Here is a 22,688-nt window from a genome sequence, read left to right on the forward strand (position 1 = left end):
AGCATCACGGGAGTTGTAGTCCCATAGTGCCGCAATACACCGCTAATAGGACGCAAAGCATCACGGGAGTTGTAGTCCCTCGCGGCTCTAAAAGCCTCTACAGCCCAATAGGGGCCGCGAAGCATCACGGGAGTTGTAGTCCCGCGCCCTCCAAGTCCAAACCCTCGTGGCGCAATGCATGACGGGAGATGTAGTTTTGAGCATCCCCAGTGCCCCCAGTCCCCTCCCAGTGCCCCCAGTCCCCCTCCCAGTCCCTCCCAGTGCTCACCCAGTGCCGGGGGCTGGAGGGGACGGAGCCTCTTCCTGCCGAGGGGGCGGGGCACTGGCCCTGGGGGGGCGGGGCTTAGTCAGACCCCACCCCCCACTGCCTCCCAGTCCCCCTCAGTGCCTCCCAGTGTCCTCCCAGTGCTCCCAGTACCGGGCGGACGGGTGTCTCCGAGGTAGCGGCTCAGCAGGGGCAGCTCCGTGGGTCGGGGCCCGGGGGGACCATGGCTCCAGGCGGCCTCGAGCAACTGGGACCAGTAACCGACCAGTAACCGACCAGTAACACCACAGTGCCCCTCCCAGTGCCCCCAGTCCCCCTCCCAGTCCCTCCCAGTGCTCCCATTCCCCCTCCCAGTCCCTCCCAGTGCCCCCATTCCCCCTCCCAGTGCCCCCATTCCCCCTCCCAGTCCCTCCCAGTGCTCCCATTCCCCCTCCCAGTGCCCCCATTCCCCCTCCCAGTCCCTACCAGTCCCTCCCAGTACCTCGGGCAGGTCGGGGGGGGACAGAGTGCTCTCCAACCGCTCCAGGAATTCGTGGTAGAGGCTTTCGAGCGCCCGTAGGAACGGTTCCCCGTACTCCTGCTGCACCGGGCCCTGCGGACTGGGAGCTACTGGGAGGCACTGGGAGGGGGAATGGGGGCACTGGGAGGGACTGGGAGGGGGAATGGGGGCACTGAGGCACCTGCAGGTAAGCGCGCCGCCTGTCCGGGTCTCGCAGCAGCCCCAGCACGAGGTTCCGGAAGGTTCCTGAGGCTTCGGCAATGGCTGAAGGCTGTGGAGCCGCTGGCGGGAAGAGACGGTCGAGGGCGTCGAGGACCTCGGCCTCACCCTGGGCCTCCCCCAAGAGCTGCAGCACCACCTGCAAGATGGCCGCCGCCTGCGGGGGTAGCCATGCCAAGATGGCCGCCCCCAGTGCCAAAATGGCTGCCCCCTTGAACAAGATGGCCGCCCCCTATGGGGGGGTGGGGCTTGAACAAGATGGGGACTGGGGGCAATGGGAGGGACTGGGAGGGAGAATGGGGGCACTGGGAGGAGGAATGGGGGCACTGGGAGGGACTGGGAGGGGGAATGGGGGCACTGGGAGGGGGAATGGGGGCACCAGGAGGGACTGGGAGGGACTGGGAGGGGGAATGGGGGCACTGGGAGGGACTGGGAGGGGGAATGGGGGCACTGGGAGGGACTGGGAGGGGGACTGGGGGCACTGGGAGGGGATTGTGGGGCACTGGGAGGGGACTGGGGGCACTGGGAGGGACTGGGAGGCAGAATGGGGGCACTGGGAGGAGGACTGGGGGCACTGGGAGGGGGAATGGGGGCACTGGGAGGGACTGGGGGAGCACTGGGAGCACTGGTTTTGCTCCCTCCTGGTCTCCAGCGGTCCCTAAAGGCCCGCAGAGGCCCCTACTGGTCTGTACTGGTGGGGTACTGGTCCTTACGAGGGCGCGCAGCCCCAGGCGCAGGCGGGCGCGGTGCCGTTCCCGCAGCAGCCGCGGCGCCGCCGCCGTCACCGCCTCCAAGAGCTGCAGCGCCTGCGGGAAATGCGACCGACGGCGACGCCGCAGCGCCAGCCACGAGGCCGCCAGCGCCAGCCGCAGCCTGGGGGCGGGGTCAGACCGACATAAGCCCCGCCTGCAGTCCCTTAAACCCCGCCCGCACCCCTTAAACCCTGCCTGCACCCCTTAAACCCCGCCCACAACCCCTTAAACCCCGCCCACACCTCCTTAAACCCCGCCCGCACCCCTTAAACCCCGCCCGCACCCCTTAAACCCCGCCCGCACCCCTTAAACCCCGCCCGCACCCCTTAAGCCCCGCCCGCACCCCTTAAGCCCCGCCCGCACCCCTTAAGCCCCGCCCGCAGCCCTTAAACCCCGCCCACACAGCCGCAAGCCTCCTCTAAACCCCCTAAGCCACGCCCACAGCCGCGCAGACCACGCCCATACAGCCACAACCCACGCCCAGTGCGTTTAAACCCCGCCCACAGCCCTCAGCACCACAGCCCAGTGCTTCCCAGTGTCCCCCAGTCCCTCCATTCCCCTCCCAGTGCATCCCAGTGTCCCCCAGTCCCCCTCCCAGTGCTCCCCAGTGCATCCCAGTGTCCCCCAGTCCCCCTCCCAGTGCTCCCCAGTGCATCCCAGTGTCCCCCAGTCCCCCTCCCAGTGCTCCCCAGTGCATCCCAGTGTCCTCCAGTCCCTCCATTCCCTCTCCCAGTGCATCCCAGTGGCTCTCAGTGCCTTCCCAGTGTGTCCCAGTCCCTCCCAGTGCCCCCCCCTTTGGCCTCCCAGTCCTCCCCAGTGGCTCCCAGTTCATCCTAATGCCCTCCCAATGTGTCCCGGTGGCTCCCAGTGCCCTCCCAGTTCCCCCACTCCCCCTCCCAGTCCCTCCCAGTGCTCCCCAGTCCCATCCCAGTTCACCTCACTTCGCCCCCCCCCATTGGCGGCGGCTCCTCTCGAGCGCGCGGGTCGCGCCCCAAGTGACGTCATCGACTCGCGACCGCTTCGCCCCGCCCCCTCCCCCCCCCCCCCCCCCCCCCCCCCCCCCCCCCCCCCCCCCCCCCGGGAGACCCAGGGCTGTACTGGGAGCCGTACTGGGAGCCAAACTGGGAGCACTGGGAGCCAGACTGGGAGCACTGGTACTATACTGGGAGCGCTGGGGCCCATACTGGGATGATGATTGAAGAGACAGGGCTCGGACTGGTAGTGTACTGGTTTGTACTGGTCCATACTGGGAGTGCTGGGGTCCATACTGGGATCGTCTTTGAAGAGCTTGGGCTCAGACTGGAGCTATACTGGGAGCACTGGTGCTATACTGGGAGATACTGGGAGCACTGGGCTCAGGCTGGCGGCGTACTGGAAGCACTGGTGCTATACTGGGAGGGCAGCAGCCCATACTGGGATCGTACTGGGCTATACTGGGAGCACTGGGTCCATACTGGGCCGTTCCTTGAAGAGCCAGGGCTTGTACTGGTGTCATACTGGTCTGTACTAGTCCATACTGGGAGTGCCAGAGTCCATACCGGGCTTGTCCTTGAAGAGCGAGGGCTCAGACTGGTGTCATACTGGTCTGTACTGGTCTGTACTGGTCCATACTGGGCCAGGCCTTGACGAGCAGGGCTCATACGGGTGTGGTACTGGTCTGTACTGGTCCATACTGGTCCATACTGGTGTCGTCCCCGCCCCGCACCAGCAGCACCGGCCCCAGGCCCTCCGTCAGCACCTCCAGGAACTCCAGGTCTGACCAGTTAAGGACCAGTTGGGACCAGTTGGGACCAGTTTGAGCCCAGTGACCCCCATTTTCCCCCTCCCAGTCCCTCCCAGTCCATCCCAGTGCTCTCCCAGTCCCTCCCAGTGCTCCCATTCTCCCCTCCCAGTGCCCCCATTCCCCCTCCCAGTCCCTCCCAGTCCCCTCCAGTCCTCCCAGTTCCTTCCCAGTCTCTCCCAGTGCCCCCATTCCCCCTCCCAGTCCCTCCCAGTTCCTTCCCAGTCCCTCCCAGTCCCCCCATTCTCCCTCCCAGTCCCTCCCAGTGCCTCCATTCCCCCCTCCCAGTCCCTCCCAGTCCCTCCCAGTGCCTCCATTCCCCCATCCCAGTCCCTCCCAGTCCCTCCCAGTGCCTCCATTCCCCCCTCCCAGTCCCTCCCAGTCCCTCCCAGTGCCCCCATTCCCCCATCCCAGTCCCTCCCAGTCCCTCCCAGTGCCCCCATCCCCCCTCCCAGTCCCTTCCAGTACCCCCATTCCCCCTCCCAGTCCCTCCCAGTCCCTCCCAGTGCCCCAATTCCCCCTCCCAGTCCCTCCCAGTGCCTCCATTCCCCCCTCCCAGTCCCTCCCAGTCCCTCCCAGTGCCTCCATTCCCCCCTCCCAGTCCCTCCCAGTCCCTCCCAGTGCCTCCATTCCCCCTCCCAGTCCCTCCCAGTGCCTCCATTCTCCCTCCCAGTCCCTCCCAGTGCCCCCATCCCCCCTCCCAGTTCCTTCCCAGTCCCTCCCAGTGCCCCCATTCCCCCTCCCAGTCCCTCCCAGTGCCCCCATTCCCCCTCCCAGTCCCTCCCAGTCCCTCCCAGTGCCCCCATTCCCCCTCCCAGTCCCTCCCAGTCCCTCCCAGTGCTCCCAGTGGATACAGGACTCTGGCCGCCGCCGCGGGGGGGGTGGGGGGAGGTCGAGCAGCACCAGTCGTGCCCCCCCCGAGTGCTGCCCCACGGCCGCGTTCAGCCGCTGCGCCGCGTGCATGCGCCGCACGTTGCCCCTGCACCAGTATAAACCAGTATCAACCAGTATAAACCAGTATAGACCAGTATAGACCAGTGCTTCCCACCCATTTAGCCCCAATTCCCCCTCCCAGTTCCCTCCCAGTGCCCCCTGTACGGCCCAAAGCCCCACTCAGTTCTCTCCCAGTCCATCCCAGTGCTCCCAGTATGCCCCACTGCCCCTCCAGTGCCCTCCCAGTGCCTCCCAGTTCCTCCCAGTGCCTCCCAGTTCCCTCCCAGTTGCTCCAGTTTGACTTACAGACTGGGACCCCGGAGGGGCCCTTCCTCCTCCTCATCCTCCTCTTCGGCCGCACTCGGGGCCACCGAAGGGGGGGGCCCTCCCTGGACCAGTACAGACCAGTATAGACCAGCACAGACCAGTGACCCCCCGGGGACACACCAAAACACCCACCCAGTGCCTCCCAGTATGGACCAGTGACTCCCAGTACCCCCTCATCCTCCCCAGTCCCTCCCAGTGCCCCCATTTGCCTCTCCCAGTGCCTCCCAGTCCCTCCCAGTGCCACCATTCCTCCTCCCAGTCCCTCCCAGTGCCCCCATTCCCCCTCCCAGTCCCTCCATTCCCCCTCCCAGTCCCTCCCAGTGCCCCCATTTCCCCTCCCAGTCCCTCCCAGTGCCTCCCAGTGCCTCCCAGTACATGCCTGGGCCGCCCTGGCCAGCTGCATCTGCCGCAGCATCTGGGCGCGCTGCTCCATCATCAGCGTTCGCTCGTAGGCATCGGCTGAGACGTCGCTGTCATCCTGGGGGGCGGAAAGGGGGCACTGGGAGGGACTGGGAGGGACTGGGAGGGACTGGTTGGGGTGAAAAATGGCTGCTTTGGGTCTGGGAACTGGGGGGGGGAGGGGGAACCAAAGGGAGGGGAACCGGGGGTGGGGGGGAAGGGATTGGCAGTGGCACCGAGGCACCTGGGGGAAAGGAAAGGAGGGGGCACCGAGGCAAAGGGGGGAGCTGGGAGGGAGTAGGAGGGGAAAGGGGGGCACTGGGAGAGGATTGTGGGGTACTGGGAGGGGGAATGGGGGAACTGGGAGAGGATTGTGGGGTACTGGGAGGGGGAATAAGGGCACTGGGAGGGACTGGGAGGGACTGAGAGGGACGTGGGGGCACTGGGAGAGGATTGTGGGGTACTGGGAGAGGAATGGGGGAACTGGGAGGGACTGGGAGGGGGAATGCTGGGACTGGGAGAGAACTGAGAAGGTACTGGGAGGGACTGGGAGGGGATTGGAGCACACTGGGAGGGACTGGAGGGCACTGGGGGGCACTGGGAGGGCTCTGGGGGCCCTGGAGGCTGGGGGTAACTGGTCCGTACTGGTGTGTACTGGTCTCACCAGCTCGACGACGTGCGCCTGCGCCTGCAGCCCCCTGCGCCGCGCCTCGGCCTCCAGCAGCCGCCGCAGCCCCAGGCTGTTCTCGCGCAGCGATGCCACCGCGAAGAGACGAACCCGGCTGCCGCGCCACGACTATAGGGGGTGTATAGGGGACAAAGAGACCCACAGAGCCCATAGGGACCCGTAGGGACCCATAGGGACCCTCAGGGAGCCATAGAGCCGCATATAGACCCATACAGACCTACAGGTATCCATAGGGACCAACAGAGCCCTATAGAAACCAATTGGGACCCATAGGGATCGATGGGGACCCATAGAGACCCATAGAGCCCATAGGGATCAATGGAGACCCATAGAGCCCATAGAAAGCAATAGGGATCAATGAGGACCAATAGGGATCAATGGGGACCCATAGAGACCCATAGAGCCCATAGAAAGCAATAGGGATCCACAGGGATCAATGGGGACCCACAGAGACCCATAGAGCCCATAGAAAGCAATAGGGATCCATGGAGGCCAATAGGGATCAATGGGGACCCACAGAGACCCATAGAGCCCATAGGGATCAATGGGGACCCACAGAGACCCATAGAGACCCATAGAGCCCATAGAAAGCAATGGGGACCAATAGGGATCAATGGGGACCAATAGGGATCAATGGGGACCCATAGAGACCCATAGAGACCCATAGAGCCCATAGAAAGCAATGGGGACCAATAGGGATCAATGGGGACCCATAGAGCCCCATAGCGACCCACAGGAATCAATGGGGACCCATAGAGCCCCATAGTGACCCATAGAAACCAATAGGGACCCACAGGAATCAATGGGGACCCATAGAGCCCATAGAGACCCATAGAGACCCATAGAGCCCCCCTGAAGCACCCCCCGGCGCCCCCCCTGCCCCACAGCTGCCCCATAGCGTCCGTACCGGGTGTCGCCGCAGCAGCAGAGGCAATAGGGTGAGCAGCCGCCCGTCGCCCACCACCCACCAGACGTCCAGGGTGCCCCCCTGCACCCCCAGTTCCAGCGGCCCCTTGGCCACCAGCACGGCTCGCCCGCCGGCCCCCGACACCCGCAGCAGCTCTGGGGGGGACACGCGCGGGGGGCTGGGGAGACCCAAAGAGGGACAGGAACACCCCGAACCTGCCCCCCACCCAAAGCCACCCCAAATCCTCCCAAACCACCCCAAAGCCATCCAAAACCACCCAAAACCACCCCAAATCCACACAAATCCACCCCAAACCACCCCAAAGCCACCCAAAATCACCCCAAAACCATCCAAAATCCACCCAAAACCACCCCAAAACCACCCCAAAGCCACCCAAAATCACCCCAAACCACCCCAAAGCCACCCAAACCACCCCAAAGCCATCCAAAACCACCCAAAACCACCCCAAAGCCATCCAAATCCACCCAAAACCACCCCAAATCCACCCAAAACCACCCAAAACCACCCCAAAGCCATCCAAATGCACCCAAAATCCTCCCAAACCACCCCAAAGCCATCCAAAACCACACAAAACCACCCCAAATCCATCCAAAATCCTCCCAAAGCCACCCCAAATCCTCCCAAAACCACACAAAATCCATCCAAATCCACTCAAATCCACCCAAAATCACCCCAAAGCCACCCCAAAGCCACCCAAAATCACCCCAAATCCTCCCAAAACCACCCAAAACCACCCCAAAGCCATCCAAATCCACCCAAAACCACCCCAAATCCATCCAAATCTACCCCAAATCACCCCAAATCCTTCCAAAACCACACCAAATCCATCCAAATCCTCCCAAAACCACCCCAAAGCCACCCAAAATCCTCCCAAAACCACCCAAATCCACCCAAAATCCTCCCCAAACCACCCCAAATCCACTCAAATCCACCCAAAATCCTCCCAAAACCACCCAAAATCCATCCAAATCCACCCAAAACCACCCCAAATCCTTCCAAATCCACCCCAAATCCTCCCAAAACCACACCAAATCCAGCCAAAACCACCCCAAATCCATCCAAATCCACCCAAAATCCTCCACAAACCACCCCAAAGCCACCCAAACCCCCCTTTATCCCCCCCAAACCCCCTTAATCCCCCCCAAAACCCCCTTTTTCCCCCCAAACCCCCTTTTTCCCCCCAAACCCCCTTTTTCCCCCCCCAAACCCCCTTTATCCCCCCCAAACCCCCTTTTTTCCCCCCCCAAACCCCCTTTTATCCCCCCCAAAACCCCCTTTATTTCCCCTTTGTCCCCCCCCAACCCCCCCTCTGTACCCCCAAACCCCCCCGTACCAACAAAGGCCCGGGCGTGGGGGGGCTCCCGTCGGGGCCAGCCCAGTAGGACGGCGTTGGGGCGCAGCGCCCCGAGCCCGCAGCCCTGCACCAGGGACCCCAACTCTTTGGGGAACCCCCGGGCACCCCCCGGCCCCACCAGCACCTGCACAAAGCCACGGGCGCCCTCGGCCGCCAGCGCCTCCCGCAGGGCCTGGGGGGGCGGAAAAGGGGGGTTGGGGGGGGGCCTATAGCACCCCAGATCCATAGGGACCCACTAACCACCCCCCCAGACCCATAGGGACCTCCCAGACCCATAGAGACCCACATAGACACATACGGACCCATAGAGACACATAGGGACCCATAGTGACCAACACAGACCCATGGAGACCCATAGGGACCCCCTATATCCATAAAGACCCATAGGGACCCATAGAGACCCATAGGGACTCCCTATACCCATAAAGACCCATAGGGACCCATAAAGACCCATAGGGACCCATAGAGACCCATAGGGACCCCCTATATCCATAAAGACCCATAGGGACCCATAAAGACCCATAGGGACCCATAGAGACCCATAGGGACCCCCTATATCCATAAAGACCCATAGGGACCCATAGAGACCCATAGGGATCCCCTATATCCATAAAGACCCATAGGGACCCATAGAGACCCATAGGGAACCCCCAAACCCCCAGACCCATAAAGACCCATAGAGACCCACAGGAACCGATAGAGCCCATAGAGACCCATAGGGACCCATAGAGACCCATAGAGACCCATAGGGCCCCATAGAGACCCATAGAAACCCACAGAGCCCAGAGGGACCCATAGGACCCCACAGAGACCCATAGACACGCATAGAGCCCACGGGGTCCCATAAAGACCCATAGGGAACCCCCAAACCCCCAGACCCATAGGAACCGATAGAGCCCATACAGACCCATAGGGACCCATAGAGACCCATAGGGCCCCATAGCTGCCCCACTGACCGTCTCGGCGTGGCGGGCGCGGGGCAGGTCGCCGGGCAGCTCACCGGGCAGCACCGATCCCAGTACCGTCAGCCCCTTCCCAGTTTGTAACTGGGCGGCCAGTGCCAGCAACTGGGGCTGCGTGGGGCGCAGCGCAGCGTCCAGCTTCACCAGCACCAGCAGCTGCGGCCTGCGGGGAGACCCACGGCGTGACCCACGGAGCCCATAGGGACCCACAGAGCCCATAGGGACCCATAGGGACCCATAGAGACCCACAAAGCCCATAGGGACCCACAAGGACCCATTGCACCCATAGAGACCATAGAGACCCACAGGGACCCATAGAGACCCACAGAGCCCAAGAGACCCACAGGGACCCATTGCACCCATAGAGACCCATAGAGACCCACAGGGACCCATAGAGACCCACAGAGACCCATAGAGCCCATAGGAACTCATAGGGACCCACAAAGCCCATAGGAACTCATAGGGACCCATAAAGCCCATAGAGACCCACAGTGACCCATAGAGATCATAGAGACCCATAGAGCCCATAGGGACTCATAGAGCCCATAGAGAACCACAGAGACCCACAGAGTCTATAGGGACCCATAGGGACCCACAGAGACCAACAGAGTCCATAGGGACCCATAGGGACCCACAGAGCCCATAGGGACCCACAGAGCCCATAAAGACCCATGGGGACCCATAGAGACCCACAGAGCCTACAGAGACCCATAGCAACCCACAGAGACCCATAGAGACTCATAGGGATCCACAGAGGCCATAGAGACCCATAGAGCCCATAGGAACTCATGGGGACCCACAGAGCCCATAGGGACCCATAAAGCCCATAGAGACCCACAGTGTCCCATAGAGATCATAGGGACCCATAGAACCCATAGAGACCCACAGAGACCCACAGAGTCCATAGGGACCCATAGGGACCCGCAGAGCCCCATAGCGACCCACAGAGACCTATAGAGACCCACAGAGCCCCATAGGGACCCATAGATCCCATAAAGACCCATGGGGACCCATAGGTACTCATAGAGCCCATAGGGACCCATATAGACTCATAGAGCCTATAGGGACCATAGCAAACCCATAGAGACCCACAGAGACCCAGAGTGACCCACAGAGCTTATACAGCCCTGTAGCACGACCCATAGCAGCCCCCACCACCCCGTTTTGGGGTGTCTCCGCTGCACCCCACGGCTGCCCCACAGCTGCCCCACACGTGTGGGTCGCTCACCTCCAGGAGGGCGCGGGCGGTTCGCCGTCCTCCAGGCGCAGGAGGGCGAAGCGGGCGGCGCTGAGGAAGAGCCCGCGCAGGCCCTCGCCCCACTCGCTCTGCGCCCTGCGACGTGTGGGGCAGCCGTGGGGCGACCCACGGACACACCGCGAGTCTCCCCTCTGCCCCACAAGTGGGGAAGTGCAAAGAGACCCATAGAATCCAGAGGGACCCGTAGTGACCAGAGGGACCCATAGAGCTCATAGAGACCCATAGGGACCCACAGCGACCCATAGAGCCCAGAGGGACCCATAGCGACCAGAGGGACCCATAGAGACCCATAGGGACCCACAGCGACCCATAGAGCCCAGAGGGACCCATAGCGACCAGAGGGACCCATAGAGACCCATAGGGACCCACAGCGACCCATAGAGCCCAGAGGGACCCATAGCGACCAGAGGGAGGCAAAGAGACCCATAGAGACCCATTGAGCCCATAGGGACCCACAGAGCCCCATAGTGACCCACAGCAACCCATAGAGCCCATAGTGACCCACAGAGCCCATAGTGACCCACAGCGACCCATAGAGCCCATAGTGACCCATAGAAAGCCATAGGGATCCACAGCAACCCATAGAGACCCATAGAGACCCATAAGGACCCACAGAGACCCACAAAGCCCAGAGACACCCACAGTGACCCATAGGGACCCATAGAGCCCATAGGGATGTATAGTGACCCATAGCGACCCACAGAGGCCATCGGGACCCACAGCAACCCCCATAGAGCCCTATAGTAACCCATATTGCTCACAGAGACCCATAGGGACCCCCAAAACCCATAGAGTCCCACACTGACCCACAGAGACCCATAGCGCCCCCCCTCCCGAGGGCCCCCCAAGGCCTCACCCGCGGTACTCGAGGTATTTGTAGGCGGTGGCGCCGATGCCGAGGGCGAGGAGGGCGCAGGGCCAGCACGGCAGCGGCGCCAGCGCCAGGCACAGCGCGGCCCCCGCCAGCGACAGCGCCCTGAGACCGGGGAGACACCGCGCGTCAGGGAGCTCGGGGGGACCCGGAGAGCCCACAGGGCCCATAGGGGCCCATAGGGACCCATAGAGATCCATAGGGGCCCACAGGGACACATAGAGCCCACAGGGACCCATAGAGCCCATAGGGTCACATAGGGACCCATAGAGCCCATAGGGACCCACAGGGACACATAGAGCCCATAGAGACCCATAGAGCCCATAGGGACCCACAGAGCCCATAAAGACCCATGGGGACCCATAGCGACCCACAGAGACCTATAGAGACCCATAGGGACACATAGAGCCCATAGAGACCCATAGAGCCCATAGGGACCCACAGAGCCCCATAGAGGCCATAGGGACCCATAGAGCCCATAGGGACCCACAGAGCCCCATAGAGGCCATAGGGACCCATAGAGCCCATAGGGACCCACAGAGCCCATAGAGACCCATAGGGACCCATAGGGACCCATAGGGCCCATAGAGACCCACAGAGACCCATAGAGGCCATAGGGACCCATAGAGCCCATAGAGGCCCACAGAGACCCATAGAGGCCATAGGGACCCACAGAGCCCATAAAGACCCATGGGGACCCATAGCGACCCACAGAGACCCACACAGACCTATAGAGACCCATAGGGACCCATAGGGCCCACGGGGACTCACAGAGACACATTGAGCCCATAGGGACCCACAGAGCCCATAGAGACCCATAGGGACCCACAGAGACCCCATAGAGCCCACAGGGATCCATAGGGATCCACAGAGCCCATAGGGACCCACAGAGCCCATAGAGACCCATAGGGACCCACAGAGACCCATAGAGCCCTTAGGGAGCCATAGAGCCCATACGGACCCACATGGACCCATAGAGCCCACAGGGATCCATAGAGCCCATAGAGACCCATAGAGTCCCACAGAAGGACCCACAGGGACACACAGAGGCCATACGGACCCATAGAGACTGGGGTGGCTGTGGGGCACAGGGCCTCTATGGGGCAGTCTTAGGGCACCTATAGTGCAGCCACGGGGCAGCTATGGGGCAGCTGTGGGGCACAGGGCGGCCACAGAGCAGCCACAGAGCAGCCACAGAGCTCAGAGAGACCGTAGAGCTCAGGGCACTATGGGGCAGGAGGCAGCTGTGGGGTGGCTGTGGGGCGCGGGGCTGCTATGGGGCAGCCGTGGGGCCGCTGTGGGGCAGCCGTGGGTCTCACCAGTGGTAGAGGCGGCAGCGCGGGGCCCATCCCGGCGTGGGCAGGAGCCCCTGCAGGGCGCAGGCCAAGTTCAGACCCAGGTAGGAGGTGAGGCAGAACCTGGTTTGGGGGGGGGCGTGACGTCATCGGGGGGGCCGTGACGTCATCGAGAGGACCGTGACGTCATCGGGCGGGGGACACGACGACGCTCACACCGACAGGACGGGCGCCACCAGGTCCAAAGAGCCGAGGAGGACGCCGAGCGCCGCCATCGCCGATGTGGCCGCCAGCGGCCAAAGGCGTCCCGAGCCCAGGGCCTGTGGGAGAGAGATGTGGGGCGCTATGGGGCGGCTAGGGGGTTCTATGGGTCGTTACGGGTTGCTATGGGGCTCTATAGGGTGCTATGGGGCTCTATAGGGCGCTATGGGGCAGCTATGGGGCAGCTACGGGTCATTATGTGGAACAGGATGCCATGGGGATGCGGTGACGCCGTGGGGCAGGGGATGCTGTGGGTTGCTATGGGTCATTATGGGTCGCTATGGGGCTCTATAGGGCGCTATGGGGCAGCTATGGGTCATTATGTGGAACAGGATGCCATGGGGATGTGGTGACGCCGTGGGGCGGGGGATGCTGTGGGTCGCTATGGGTCATTATGGGTTGCTATGGGGCTCTATAGGGCGCTATGGGGCAGCTACGGGTCATTATGTGGAACAGGATGCCATGGGGATGCGGTGACGCCGTGGGGCAGGGGATGCTGTGGGTCGCTATGGGTCATTATGGGTCGCTATGGGGCTCTATAGGGCGCTATGGGGCAGCTATGGGTCATTATGGGTTGCTATGGGGCTCTATAGGGCACTATGGGGCAGCTACGGGTCATTATGGGGAACAGGATGCCATGGGGATGCGGTGACGCCGTGGGGCAGGAGATGCTGTGGGTCGCTATGGGTCATTATGGGTTGCTATGGGGCTCTATAGGGCGCTATGGGGCAGCTATGGGTCATTATGGGTTGCTATGGGGCTCTATAGAGCGCTATGGGGCAGCTATGGGTCACTATATGGAACAGGATGCCATGGGGATGTGGTGACGCCGTGGGGCAGGGGATGCTGTGGGTCGCTATGGGGCAGCTATGGGGCAGCTATGGGGCACTCACGTGGGGCAGGGGCAGGGCGCGGCTCCTCGCCAGCCCCCGCAGCAGCCGCGCGCCCCCCGCCAGCGCCGTCAGCCCCACGGCCGCCCCCGACGTCAGCCCCGACAGCGCCGGCACCCACGGCCCCGGCCACCACGCGCCCCACGGGCCCCGCGACCACCTGCGGGGCAAACTGGGAGCACTGGGAGACCCCCCCATGGCAACTGGGAGCACTGGGAGCACTGGGAACCGCCTGGGACCTGGGGGTACTGGGGATACTGGGGATACTGGGAGCACTGGGAAGCCCACCTGTGGGAACTGGGAGCACTGGGAAACCTCCCCCACGGCAACTGGGAGCACTGGGAACCCACCCATGGGTACTGGGAACCCCCCCGAACCTGGGGGTACTGGGGATACTGGGGATACTGGGAGCACTGGGAAGCCCACCTGTGGGAACTGGGAGCACTGGGAAACCTCCCCCATGGGAACTGGGAGCACTGGGGACCCCCCCCCAACCTGGGGATACTGGGGGTACTGGGGATACTGGGAGCACTGGGAACCCCCCCGAACCTGGGGATACTGGGGGTACTGGGGATACTGGGAGCACTGGGAAACCCACCCATGGGAACTGGGAGCACTGGGAGCACTGGGAGACCGCCCCCCACGGGCACTGGGAGCACTGGGAACCCCCCCCCCCCCCCCGGGCACTGGGAGCACTGGGAACCCCCCCATGGGAACTGGGAGCACTGGGGATACTGGGAGCACAGGTGCCTCTGCTCTGTGGGGCCCCTTACTGGTCTATACTGGTCCATACTGGTCCATACTGGTCTCACCTGGCGCGCAGCAGCCGCCCCTCCACGCTGCCCCCCAGCGCCAGCGCCGCCAGCGCGACTGCGGGGTCAAGGAGCCTCCCAGTACAAACCAGTACAAACCAGTGCAAACCAGTGCCGGGTCACAGTCCATCCCAGTCCATCCCAGTCCATCCCAGTCCCTCCCAGTTTCAGGTCCCAGTCTCTCCCAGTCTCCCCCAGTCCATCCCAGTCCCTCCCAGTCTCTTCCAGTCTCTTCCAGTCCATCCCAGTCTCCCCCAGTCTCCCCCAGTCCATCCCAGTCTCTCCCAGTCCATCCCAGTCTCTCCCAGTTTCAGGTCCCAGTCCCTCCCAGTCCATCCCAGTCTCCCCCAGTCCATCCCAGTCTCCCCCAGTCCATCCCAGTCCCTCCCAGCCTATCCCAGTCTCCCCCAATCTCTCCCAGTCCACCCCAGTCCCTCCCAGTTTCAGGTCCCAGTCTCTTCCAGTCTCCCCCAGTCCATCCCAGTCTCTCCCAGTCCATCCCAGTCCCTCCCAGTTTCAGGTCCCAGTCTCTTCCAGTCTCCCCCAATCTCTCCCAGTCCATCCCAGTCCCTCCCAGTTTCAGGTCCCAGTCTCTTCCAGTCTCCTCCAGTCCATCCCAGTCCCTCCCAATCTCCCCCAGTCCATCCCAGTCTCTCCCAGTTCCAGGTCCCAGTCTCCCCCAATCTCTCCCAGTCCATCCCAGTCCCTCCCAGTTTCAGGTCCCAGTCTCTTCCAGTCCCTCCCAATCTCCCCCAGTCCATCCCAGTCCCTCCCAGTTTCAGGTCCCAGTCTCTCCCAGTCTCCCCCAGTCCATCCCAGTCCCTCCCAGTCTCCCCCAGTCCCTCCCAGTGCTCCCAGTTTCCCCAGTTCGGATGCAGGCGCCGGTGGTGGTGGCGGCGGCTCCGAGGCTCCCGGCGGCCACTGATCGGGGGGCGTCCCCGAGGGCCCCCCAACGCCCACAGCCCCACAGCGGCCCTGAAAAAGACCAAAATCACACTTTGGACCCCAAAACCCCTTTTTCTCACCCAAAAAAAATCCCCTTTTCACCCCAAAACCCCATTTTTCCCCAAAAAACCCTCTCTTTTTCCCCCCAAATCCCTCCTTTTTCACCCCCAAATTCCCCTTTTCCCCCCCAAATCCCCTTTTCACCCCCAAATCCCCCCTTTTCACCCCCAAATCCCCCTTTTTCACCCCCAAATCCCCTTTTCTACCCCCAAATCCACCCTTTTCACCCCCAAATCCCCCCTTTTCACCCTCAAATCCCCCTTTTTCACCCCCAAATCCACCCTTTTCACCCTCAAATCCCCCCTTTTCATCTCCAAATCCCCTTTTCTACCCCCAAATCCCCCTTTTTCACCCCAAACCCCCTTTTCACCCCCAAATCCCCCCTTTTCACCCTCAAATCCACCCTTTTCACCCCCAAATCCCCCTTTTTCAACCCCAAATCCCCCCTTTTCACCCCCAAATCCCCCCTTTTACCCCCAAATCCCCCTTTTCACCCCCAAATCCCCCCTTCCCCCCCAAATCCCCATTTTTCACCCCAAATCTCCCCTTTTCACCCCCAAATCCCCCCCTTTTTCACCCCCAAATCCTCTTTTTCACCCCAAATACCCCCTTTTCCTCCCCAAATCCCCTTTTTCACCCCCAAATCCACCCTTTTCACCCCCAAATCCCCCTTTCACCCCCAAATCCCCCCTTTTCATCCCCAAATCCCCCATTTTCACCCCCAAATCCCCCCTTTTCACCCTCAAATCCACCCTTTTCACCCCCAAATCCCCCCTTTTCACGCCCAAATCCCTCTTTTTCACCCCCAAATCCACCCTTTTCACCCCCAAATCCCCCCTTTCCCCCCCAAATCCCCCCTTTTCACCCCCAAATCCCCCCTTTTCACCCCCAAATCCACCGTTTTCACCCCAAACCACCCCTTCCCCCCCTCCGAACCTCCTTTTCCTCCAACTCCCCATTCCTCCCAAACATCCCCCGACCCCCAAAACCGCCCTTTTTCACCCCAAAACGCTCACCCGCGGCGCTCAGGAGGCTCAGCCCCACGAGGGCCCCAAAGGACCAATCCTCGTCCTCCTCCTCGGGGGGGCGGGGCCACAGGTTCTCTGCGGGGGTGGAGTCATCAGCCCCCTTTGATTCTCTGGCCACGCCCCCTCCTTAAGCCACGCTCCATCCATAGACTCTCATTGATCTTGCGGCCACGCCCCATCCATAGAAGTTTATTGATCCCATTAAGCCACGCCCCCAGCTGTTTGCTTCATCTCAAGCCACGCCCCCTCCCTCATGGCCACGCCCCCTTCGCAGGCTCTCATTGATCCCTACGGTCCCTATGGGTCGCTATGGTTAAGGGCTCCCACTATGGGTCGCTATGGGGCAGGGCTGTCCCTATGGGTCGCTATGGGTCAGGACTCTCTCTATGGGCCCCTATGGGTCAGGGCTCTCTCTCTGGGTCCCTGTGGGTCGCTATGGGTCAGGGCTCTCTCTCTGGGTCCCTGTGGGTCCCTGTGGGGCAGAGCTCTCTCTATGGGTCCCTGTGGGTCCCTATGGGGCAGAGCTCTCTCTCTGAGTCCCTGTGGGTCGCTATGGGTCAGGGCTCTCTCTCTGTGTCGCTGTGGGTCACTATGGGTCAGGGCTCTCTCTCTGGGTCCCTATGGGTCCCTGTGGGTCAGGGCTCTCTCTCTTGGTCCCTGTGGGTCACTATGGGGCAGCCCCACTCACGCTGCAGCAGGTGTGCGCTGGGCCCAGGGAAGGCCGGCCTGTTCCGCTGCGATCCGTTGCCCACACAGGGCTCCAGGTGGCCACCAGGTCTGCTGGGCAAGCAGAGCCTGCAGGGACAGTAGCCAAACACCTAATTAACACCTCATTAGCATCTCATTTGCATAAGGAAGGGGACCAGGAGCGAAAGCAGACAAGACTTACGCGTGGCTGGCGAAGGCGTTCCGCACGGCGCCAGCTGCTAGCCCCAGGAGGGCTAGCGTTAGCCCAGCCGGGCTAGCCGGGGCGGCCACGGGCTCAGCGTGGGGGCAAGCGGCCGCCAGGGCCAGCAGGGCCAGCACCGCCGCCCCGAGCCCGCGCCCGGCGTTGAGCCGCCACCAGCGCCCACGGCCCGGCTGCACCGCGCCTCGGGGCCCCACGCACACCTATGGGGAGAGAGGGGAGGCCGTGGGGTGCTGTGGGGCGCTATGGGGCTCTATGGGTCCCTATGGGCTCTGTGGGGCACTATGGGCTCTATGGGCTACTATGGGTTAATCTATGGGGCACTATGGGTCTCTATGGGGCGCTGTGGGCACTATGGGGTGCTATGGGGTGCTGTGGGGCTCTGTGGGGCACTATGGGCTCTATGGGTTAATCTATGGGGCACTATGGGTCTCTATGGGCACCTACGTGCTCTATGGGCTCTATAGGACCTTATGCGTCTCTATGGGTCCCCATGGGTCTCTATGGGTCCCCATGGGTTTCTATGGCTCCCTATGGAGCTCTATGGGCTACTATAGATCAATCTATGGGGCACTATGGGTCTCTGTGGGTATCTATAGGCTCTATAGGACCCTATGGAGCTCTGTGGGTCCCCATGGGTTTCTATGGCTCCCTATGGGCTACTATGAGTCAATCTGTGGGGCACTATGGGCCCCTATGGTTTGCTATAGGAATCTATGGGGCTCTATGGGTCACTGTGGGCTCTATGGCTGTACCTATAGGTCTGGTGCTGTATCTGTAGGGCAGATCTATGGGTCTGGGCTGTCTCTATGGGTCTGAGGCGGATCTGTGGGGCCGCGTGGGGCTGTGGCTATGGGTCTGAGGCGGATCTGTGGGGCAGATCTGTGGGTCAGACGCACCATGAGCAGCTCGGCGGCACCCAGGGCGGCGGTGGCTGCGGCGAAGGCGGCGCTCAGGAAGGCGCAAAGCCCCACGGCGCCCCCGGCCTCGGGGCCCAGCGCCCCCGACAGCAGCGACAGAGGGCATCCCCCTGGACACGCCCACCGTGACGTCACCGGGTAGGCGGGGCCAAAGGGGGGAATCCCCTCCCCTTTAATCCCCTTCGCTCACCAGGGTCGGGGCCGTTGGTGGCCACAGCACTCAGCGACACTGAGGTCAGCGCGGTCTGCAAGGGGTTAAATGAATTGGAGGGGAATGGCCACGCCCCCTTGCTTTTAAGCCCCGCCTATTCTCAAGCCACGCCCCTTGATGGCAAATTGGCCACACCCCTTTACCCTTAAGCCACGCCCCTTCCAATTGACAACCATTCAATTGCCCCACTGCTTCCATTTGACCACGCCCCCTTGCCCTCTAAACCCCACCCCTTCCATTTGACCATGCCCCTTCCCTTAAACCACGCCCCTCCCCCCAGTCTGCCCCATCACCCCTTCCCAGTGCTCCCAGTAATCCCAGTTCCCCACTCCCTGGCCTCCCATTGGTCCCGGTTTGCCCAATAACCCCCTGCCCCTTGGCCACGCCCCCTTCCTACTCTATGGGTCGCTATGGGTCAGGGCTCTCTCTATGGGTCGCTATGGGTCCCTATAGGTCACGGCTCTCACTATGGGTCACTATGGGTCCCTATGGGTCAGGGCTCTCACTATGGGTCGCTATGGGTCAGAGCTCTCTCTATGGGTCGCTCTGGGGTAGGGCTGTCCCTATGGGTCCCTATGGGTCACTATGGGTCAGGGCTCTCACTATGGGTCGCTATGGGTCAGAGCTCTCTCTATGGGTCGCTCTGGGGTAGGGCTGTCCCTATGGGTCCCTATGGGTCACTATGGGTCAGGGCTCTCACTATGGGTCACTATTGGTCCCTATGGGTCAGGGCTCTCACTATGGGTCCCTATGGGTCCCTATGGGTCTGGGCTCTCTCTATGGGCCACTATGGGGTAGGGCTGTCCCTATGGGTCCCTATGGGTCGCTATGGGTCAGGGCTCCTTCCGTGGGTCCCTATGGGTTGCTGTGGGTCAGGGCTTTCACTATGGGTCCCTATGGGTCCCTATGGGTCAGGGCTCTCACTATGGGTCGCTATGGGTCAGAGCTCTCTCTATGGGTCGCTATGGGTCCCTATAGGTCACGGCTCTCACTATGGGTCCCTATGGGTCCCTATGGGTCAGGGCTCTCACTATGGGTCGCTATGGGTCAGGGCCGTCGCCGTGGGTGGCGGCACTCACGCAGGCACCCAGCAGCAGGGCGATGGCCCCCGCCTGCAGCAGCCCCCCCGTTCCCACCACCCACGGCAGCCGCAGCACCAGCACCAATCCCAGCGGCGTCTGCAGCGCCGGCAGCGCCACCGCCCGCAGCGCACCCGACGCTCGGCCCTGCAACACAGAGAGACCCCCCCCAAATCCATGGGGCACCCCCAAACCCCAGAGACCCCCCCCAAATCCATGGGGCACCCCCAAACCCCAGAGACCCCCCCAAATCCATGGGGCACCCCCAAACCCCAGAGACCCCCCCCAAATCCCAAAGACCCTCCCAAAACCCTGGGTTCACCGCAAACTCCAGTGCCCCCCCAACCCCCTGAATCCCCCTCAATTCCCAGTGCCCCCTCCAACCCCCTGAATCCCCCCCAATTCCCAGTGCCCCCCCCCAAATCCCCCCTAATTCCCAGTGCCCACCCCCAAGTCCCTGTGGAAGGAACGACTGGGAGCACTGGGAAGGGCTGGAGGGGGAACTGGGAGGCACTGGGAGGGATATGGGAGCACCGGAAGGGACTGGGAGGCACTGGGGCGCCTGAAGCCCACCCCCTCTCTTTGCCCCGGTGCCCCCTCCTTTCCCACCCCCCAGTTGCCTCGGTGCCCCTCCAATCCCTTCCCCTCCACCCCACCATCCCCCGCACTTTGGTTCCGCCGCACTTTGGTTCCGCCCCACTTTGGTTCCCCAGATGTTGCCCCCCCACCCCCCCCTTCCCCTCCAGATGTGGCTCCAGCTGTGGCTCCAGCTGTGGCACTCACGGGGCCGCGGTCGCTGCCGGGGCTCAGGGCGCTGTAGGGCGCCATGCGGCGCAGCACGGCCGGAACGCGGGGGCGCGTGGCCAACTCCTCCTGGGGAGGGGATAACGAGCAGAGCTAACGAGGGGACCCCCTAATGAACCCCCATAATGAGGTGACCCCTAATGACCCCCCCCCTCAGATAATGAGATAACCCCTAATGACCCAAACCTTTTTAACGAGGCACCCCCTAAACAAGGGTCTCACCTCAAAGAGCGCGAGGTCTCGGGGAGGGCCGGGGTCCCCCCCGCGGAGGGCGGGGCCTGCAGGAGGGGGCAGGGCCTCAGCCGAGGGGGAGGGGCTGGCGCTGCTGCCAGGGGGGCGAGAGCTGGACGGTGATGGCGGCTCCGGGCTCGACGACGACGACGACATGGCCGACGGCAGGCACCACGAGGTCACCGTGAGGTCAGCACGCCAACATGGCCACCACGGGGTCACCAGGAGGTCATGATATCAACATGATACCAACGAGGGCAGCGAGGTCACCAGGAGGTCACCATGAGGTCACCACACCAACATGGCCACCACGGGGTCACCAGGAGGTCATGATACCAACATGATACCAACGGGGGCAGTGAGGTCACCAGGAGGTCACCATGAGGTCACCACACCAACATGGCCACCACGGGGTCACCAGGAGGTCATGATACCAACATGATACCAACGGGAGCAGCGAGGTCACCAGGAGGTCACCATGAGGTCAGCACACCAACATGGCCACCACGGGGTCACCAGGAGGTCATGACACCAATATGACCACCACGGGGATAGTGAGGTCACTGGGGTCACCAAGAGGTCATGACACCAACATGGCCACCACAGAGGCAGCGAGAGGTCAGCGTGGTAACCCAGAGGTCACGACACCAACATGGCCGCCACGGCAGCAGCAAGGTCACCAGGAGGTCATGACGCCAACATGGCCACCACGGGGGTCACAACGAGGTCACCACAAAGGTCACCGGGAGGCTATGAAGACGCAACACCAAGATGGCCGCCAAGGGGGGCGGCGAGAGGTCGGCAAGGTCACCCAGAGGTCATGACGCCAAGATGGCCACCACGAGGTCACAAGGCCTGTGGGGTCGCCGTGAGGTCACGACGCCAAGATGGCCGCTGCGAAGGAACCAAGAAGGCAGTGAGGTCACGGAGAGGTCAGCGGGGTCACCAGGAGGTCACGGCCCCAAGACGGCCATTTTTTATCAGGAAAAGGGGGGGAAAAAAGGACCATTTTTGAGGGATAAGGACTATTTTTTGGAGGAAAAAGGACCGTTTTTGGGGGGAAAAGAGCATTTTTAGGGGGAAAAGGAGCATTTTAGAGGAAAAAGGGCCATTTTGGGGGGGATAAAGGAGCATTTTTGAGGACAAAAGATCACCTTTTTTGGAGGAAAAAGGACCTTTTTTTTTATGGAAAGGAGCATTTTTAAGAAAAAGGACCATTTTTTGGGTGGAAAATGACCATTTTGGAGGAAAAAAATACCATTTTTGGGGGAAGAGGAGCATTTCCAGGCAATAAAGGAGCGTTTTTGAGGAAAAAGGATCATTTTTGGGGGGAAAATGAGTATATTTTTTGGGAAAAGAACCATTTTGGGGGAGAAAAGGACCATTTTTTGATGGAAAAGAGTCATTTTGGGGGAGAAAAGGACCATTTTTTGGTGGAAAAGTGTCATTTTGGGGGAGAAAAGGACCATTTTTGGGTGGAAAAGAGTCATTTTGGGGGAGAAAAGGACCATTTTTTGGTGGAAAAAAGTCATTTTGGTGGAGAAAAGGACCATTTTGGAGAGGGGAAAGAGCTGCTTGAGGGAAATAGAGCCATTTTGGGGGTGAAAAGTGATGCTTTTAGGGGGAAAAAGGAGAGTTTTCTGGCAAAATCAGCCACTTTGAGGGAAAAAATGAGGGGTTTGGGGGGAAAAGGTCTCTCTTTTGGGGGAAAAAGTAGTGTTTTTGAGGGAAAGGATCGTTTTGGTAAGGAAAAAGACTATTTTTTGGTGGAAAAGAACCATTTGGGGGAAGAAAAGGACCATTTTTTGGTGGAAAAGAGTCATTTTGGTGGAGAAAAGGACCATTTTTTGGCGGGTGAAGAATGGTTAAGGGGGAAAAGAGTCATTTTTGAGGGTGAAAAGTGAGGCTTTTAGGAGGAAAAAAAGACTATTTGTAGGAAAATCAGCTTTTAAGGGAAGAGATGATGGGGTTTGGTGGAGAAAATGCTCTCTTTTGGGGGAAAATGAGCGT

General features: G+C 61.6%; 1 protein-coding gene across 1 annotated transcript; it reads right to left on the reverse strand.

The window, feature by feature from the left end:
* Positions 1-1,717: 1,717 nt before the first annotated feature.
* On the reverse strand, positions 1,718-21,722 carry LOC128850175 (solute carrier family 12 member 6-like). The gene is made up of 24 exons (XM_054053162.1): positions 20,670-21,722; positions 20,427-20,516; positions 19,644-19,790; positions 18,544-18,598; positions 18,333-18,463; positions 17,416-17,636; positions 17,215-17,321; positions 16,515-16,601; positions 15,370-15,468; positions 14,494-14,551; positions 13,685-13,841; positions 12,747-12,850; positions 12,555-12,653; positions 11,221-11,340; positions 10,335-10,439; positions 9,101-9,269; positions 8,124-8,316; positions 6,770-6,924; positions 5,839-5,970; positions 5,155-5,253; positions 4,755-4,837; positions 4,370-4,494; positions 3,274-3,490; positions 1,718-1,856 (listed from the first exon to the last, which is right to left on the reverse strand). The coding sequence occupies exons 1-23, from the start codon at positions 20,832-20,834 to the stop codon at positions 3,372-3,374; spliced, it is 2,820 nt and encodes a 939-aa protein (XP_053909137.1). The 5' UTR covers positions 20,835-21,722; the 3' UTR covers positions 1,718-1,856; positions 3,274-3,371.
* Positions 21,723-22,688: the final 966 nt, after the last annotated feature.

This window comes from Cuculus canorus, chromosome 39 (assembly GCF_017976375.1).
Source record: "Cuculus canorus isolate bCucCan1 chromosome 39, bCucCan1.pri, whole genome shotgun sequence".
NCBI lineage: Eukaryota > Metazoa > Chordata > Aves > Cuculiformes > Cuculidae > Cuculus > Cuculus canorus.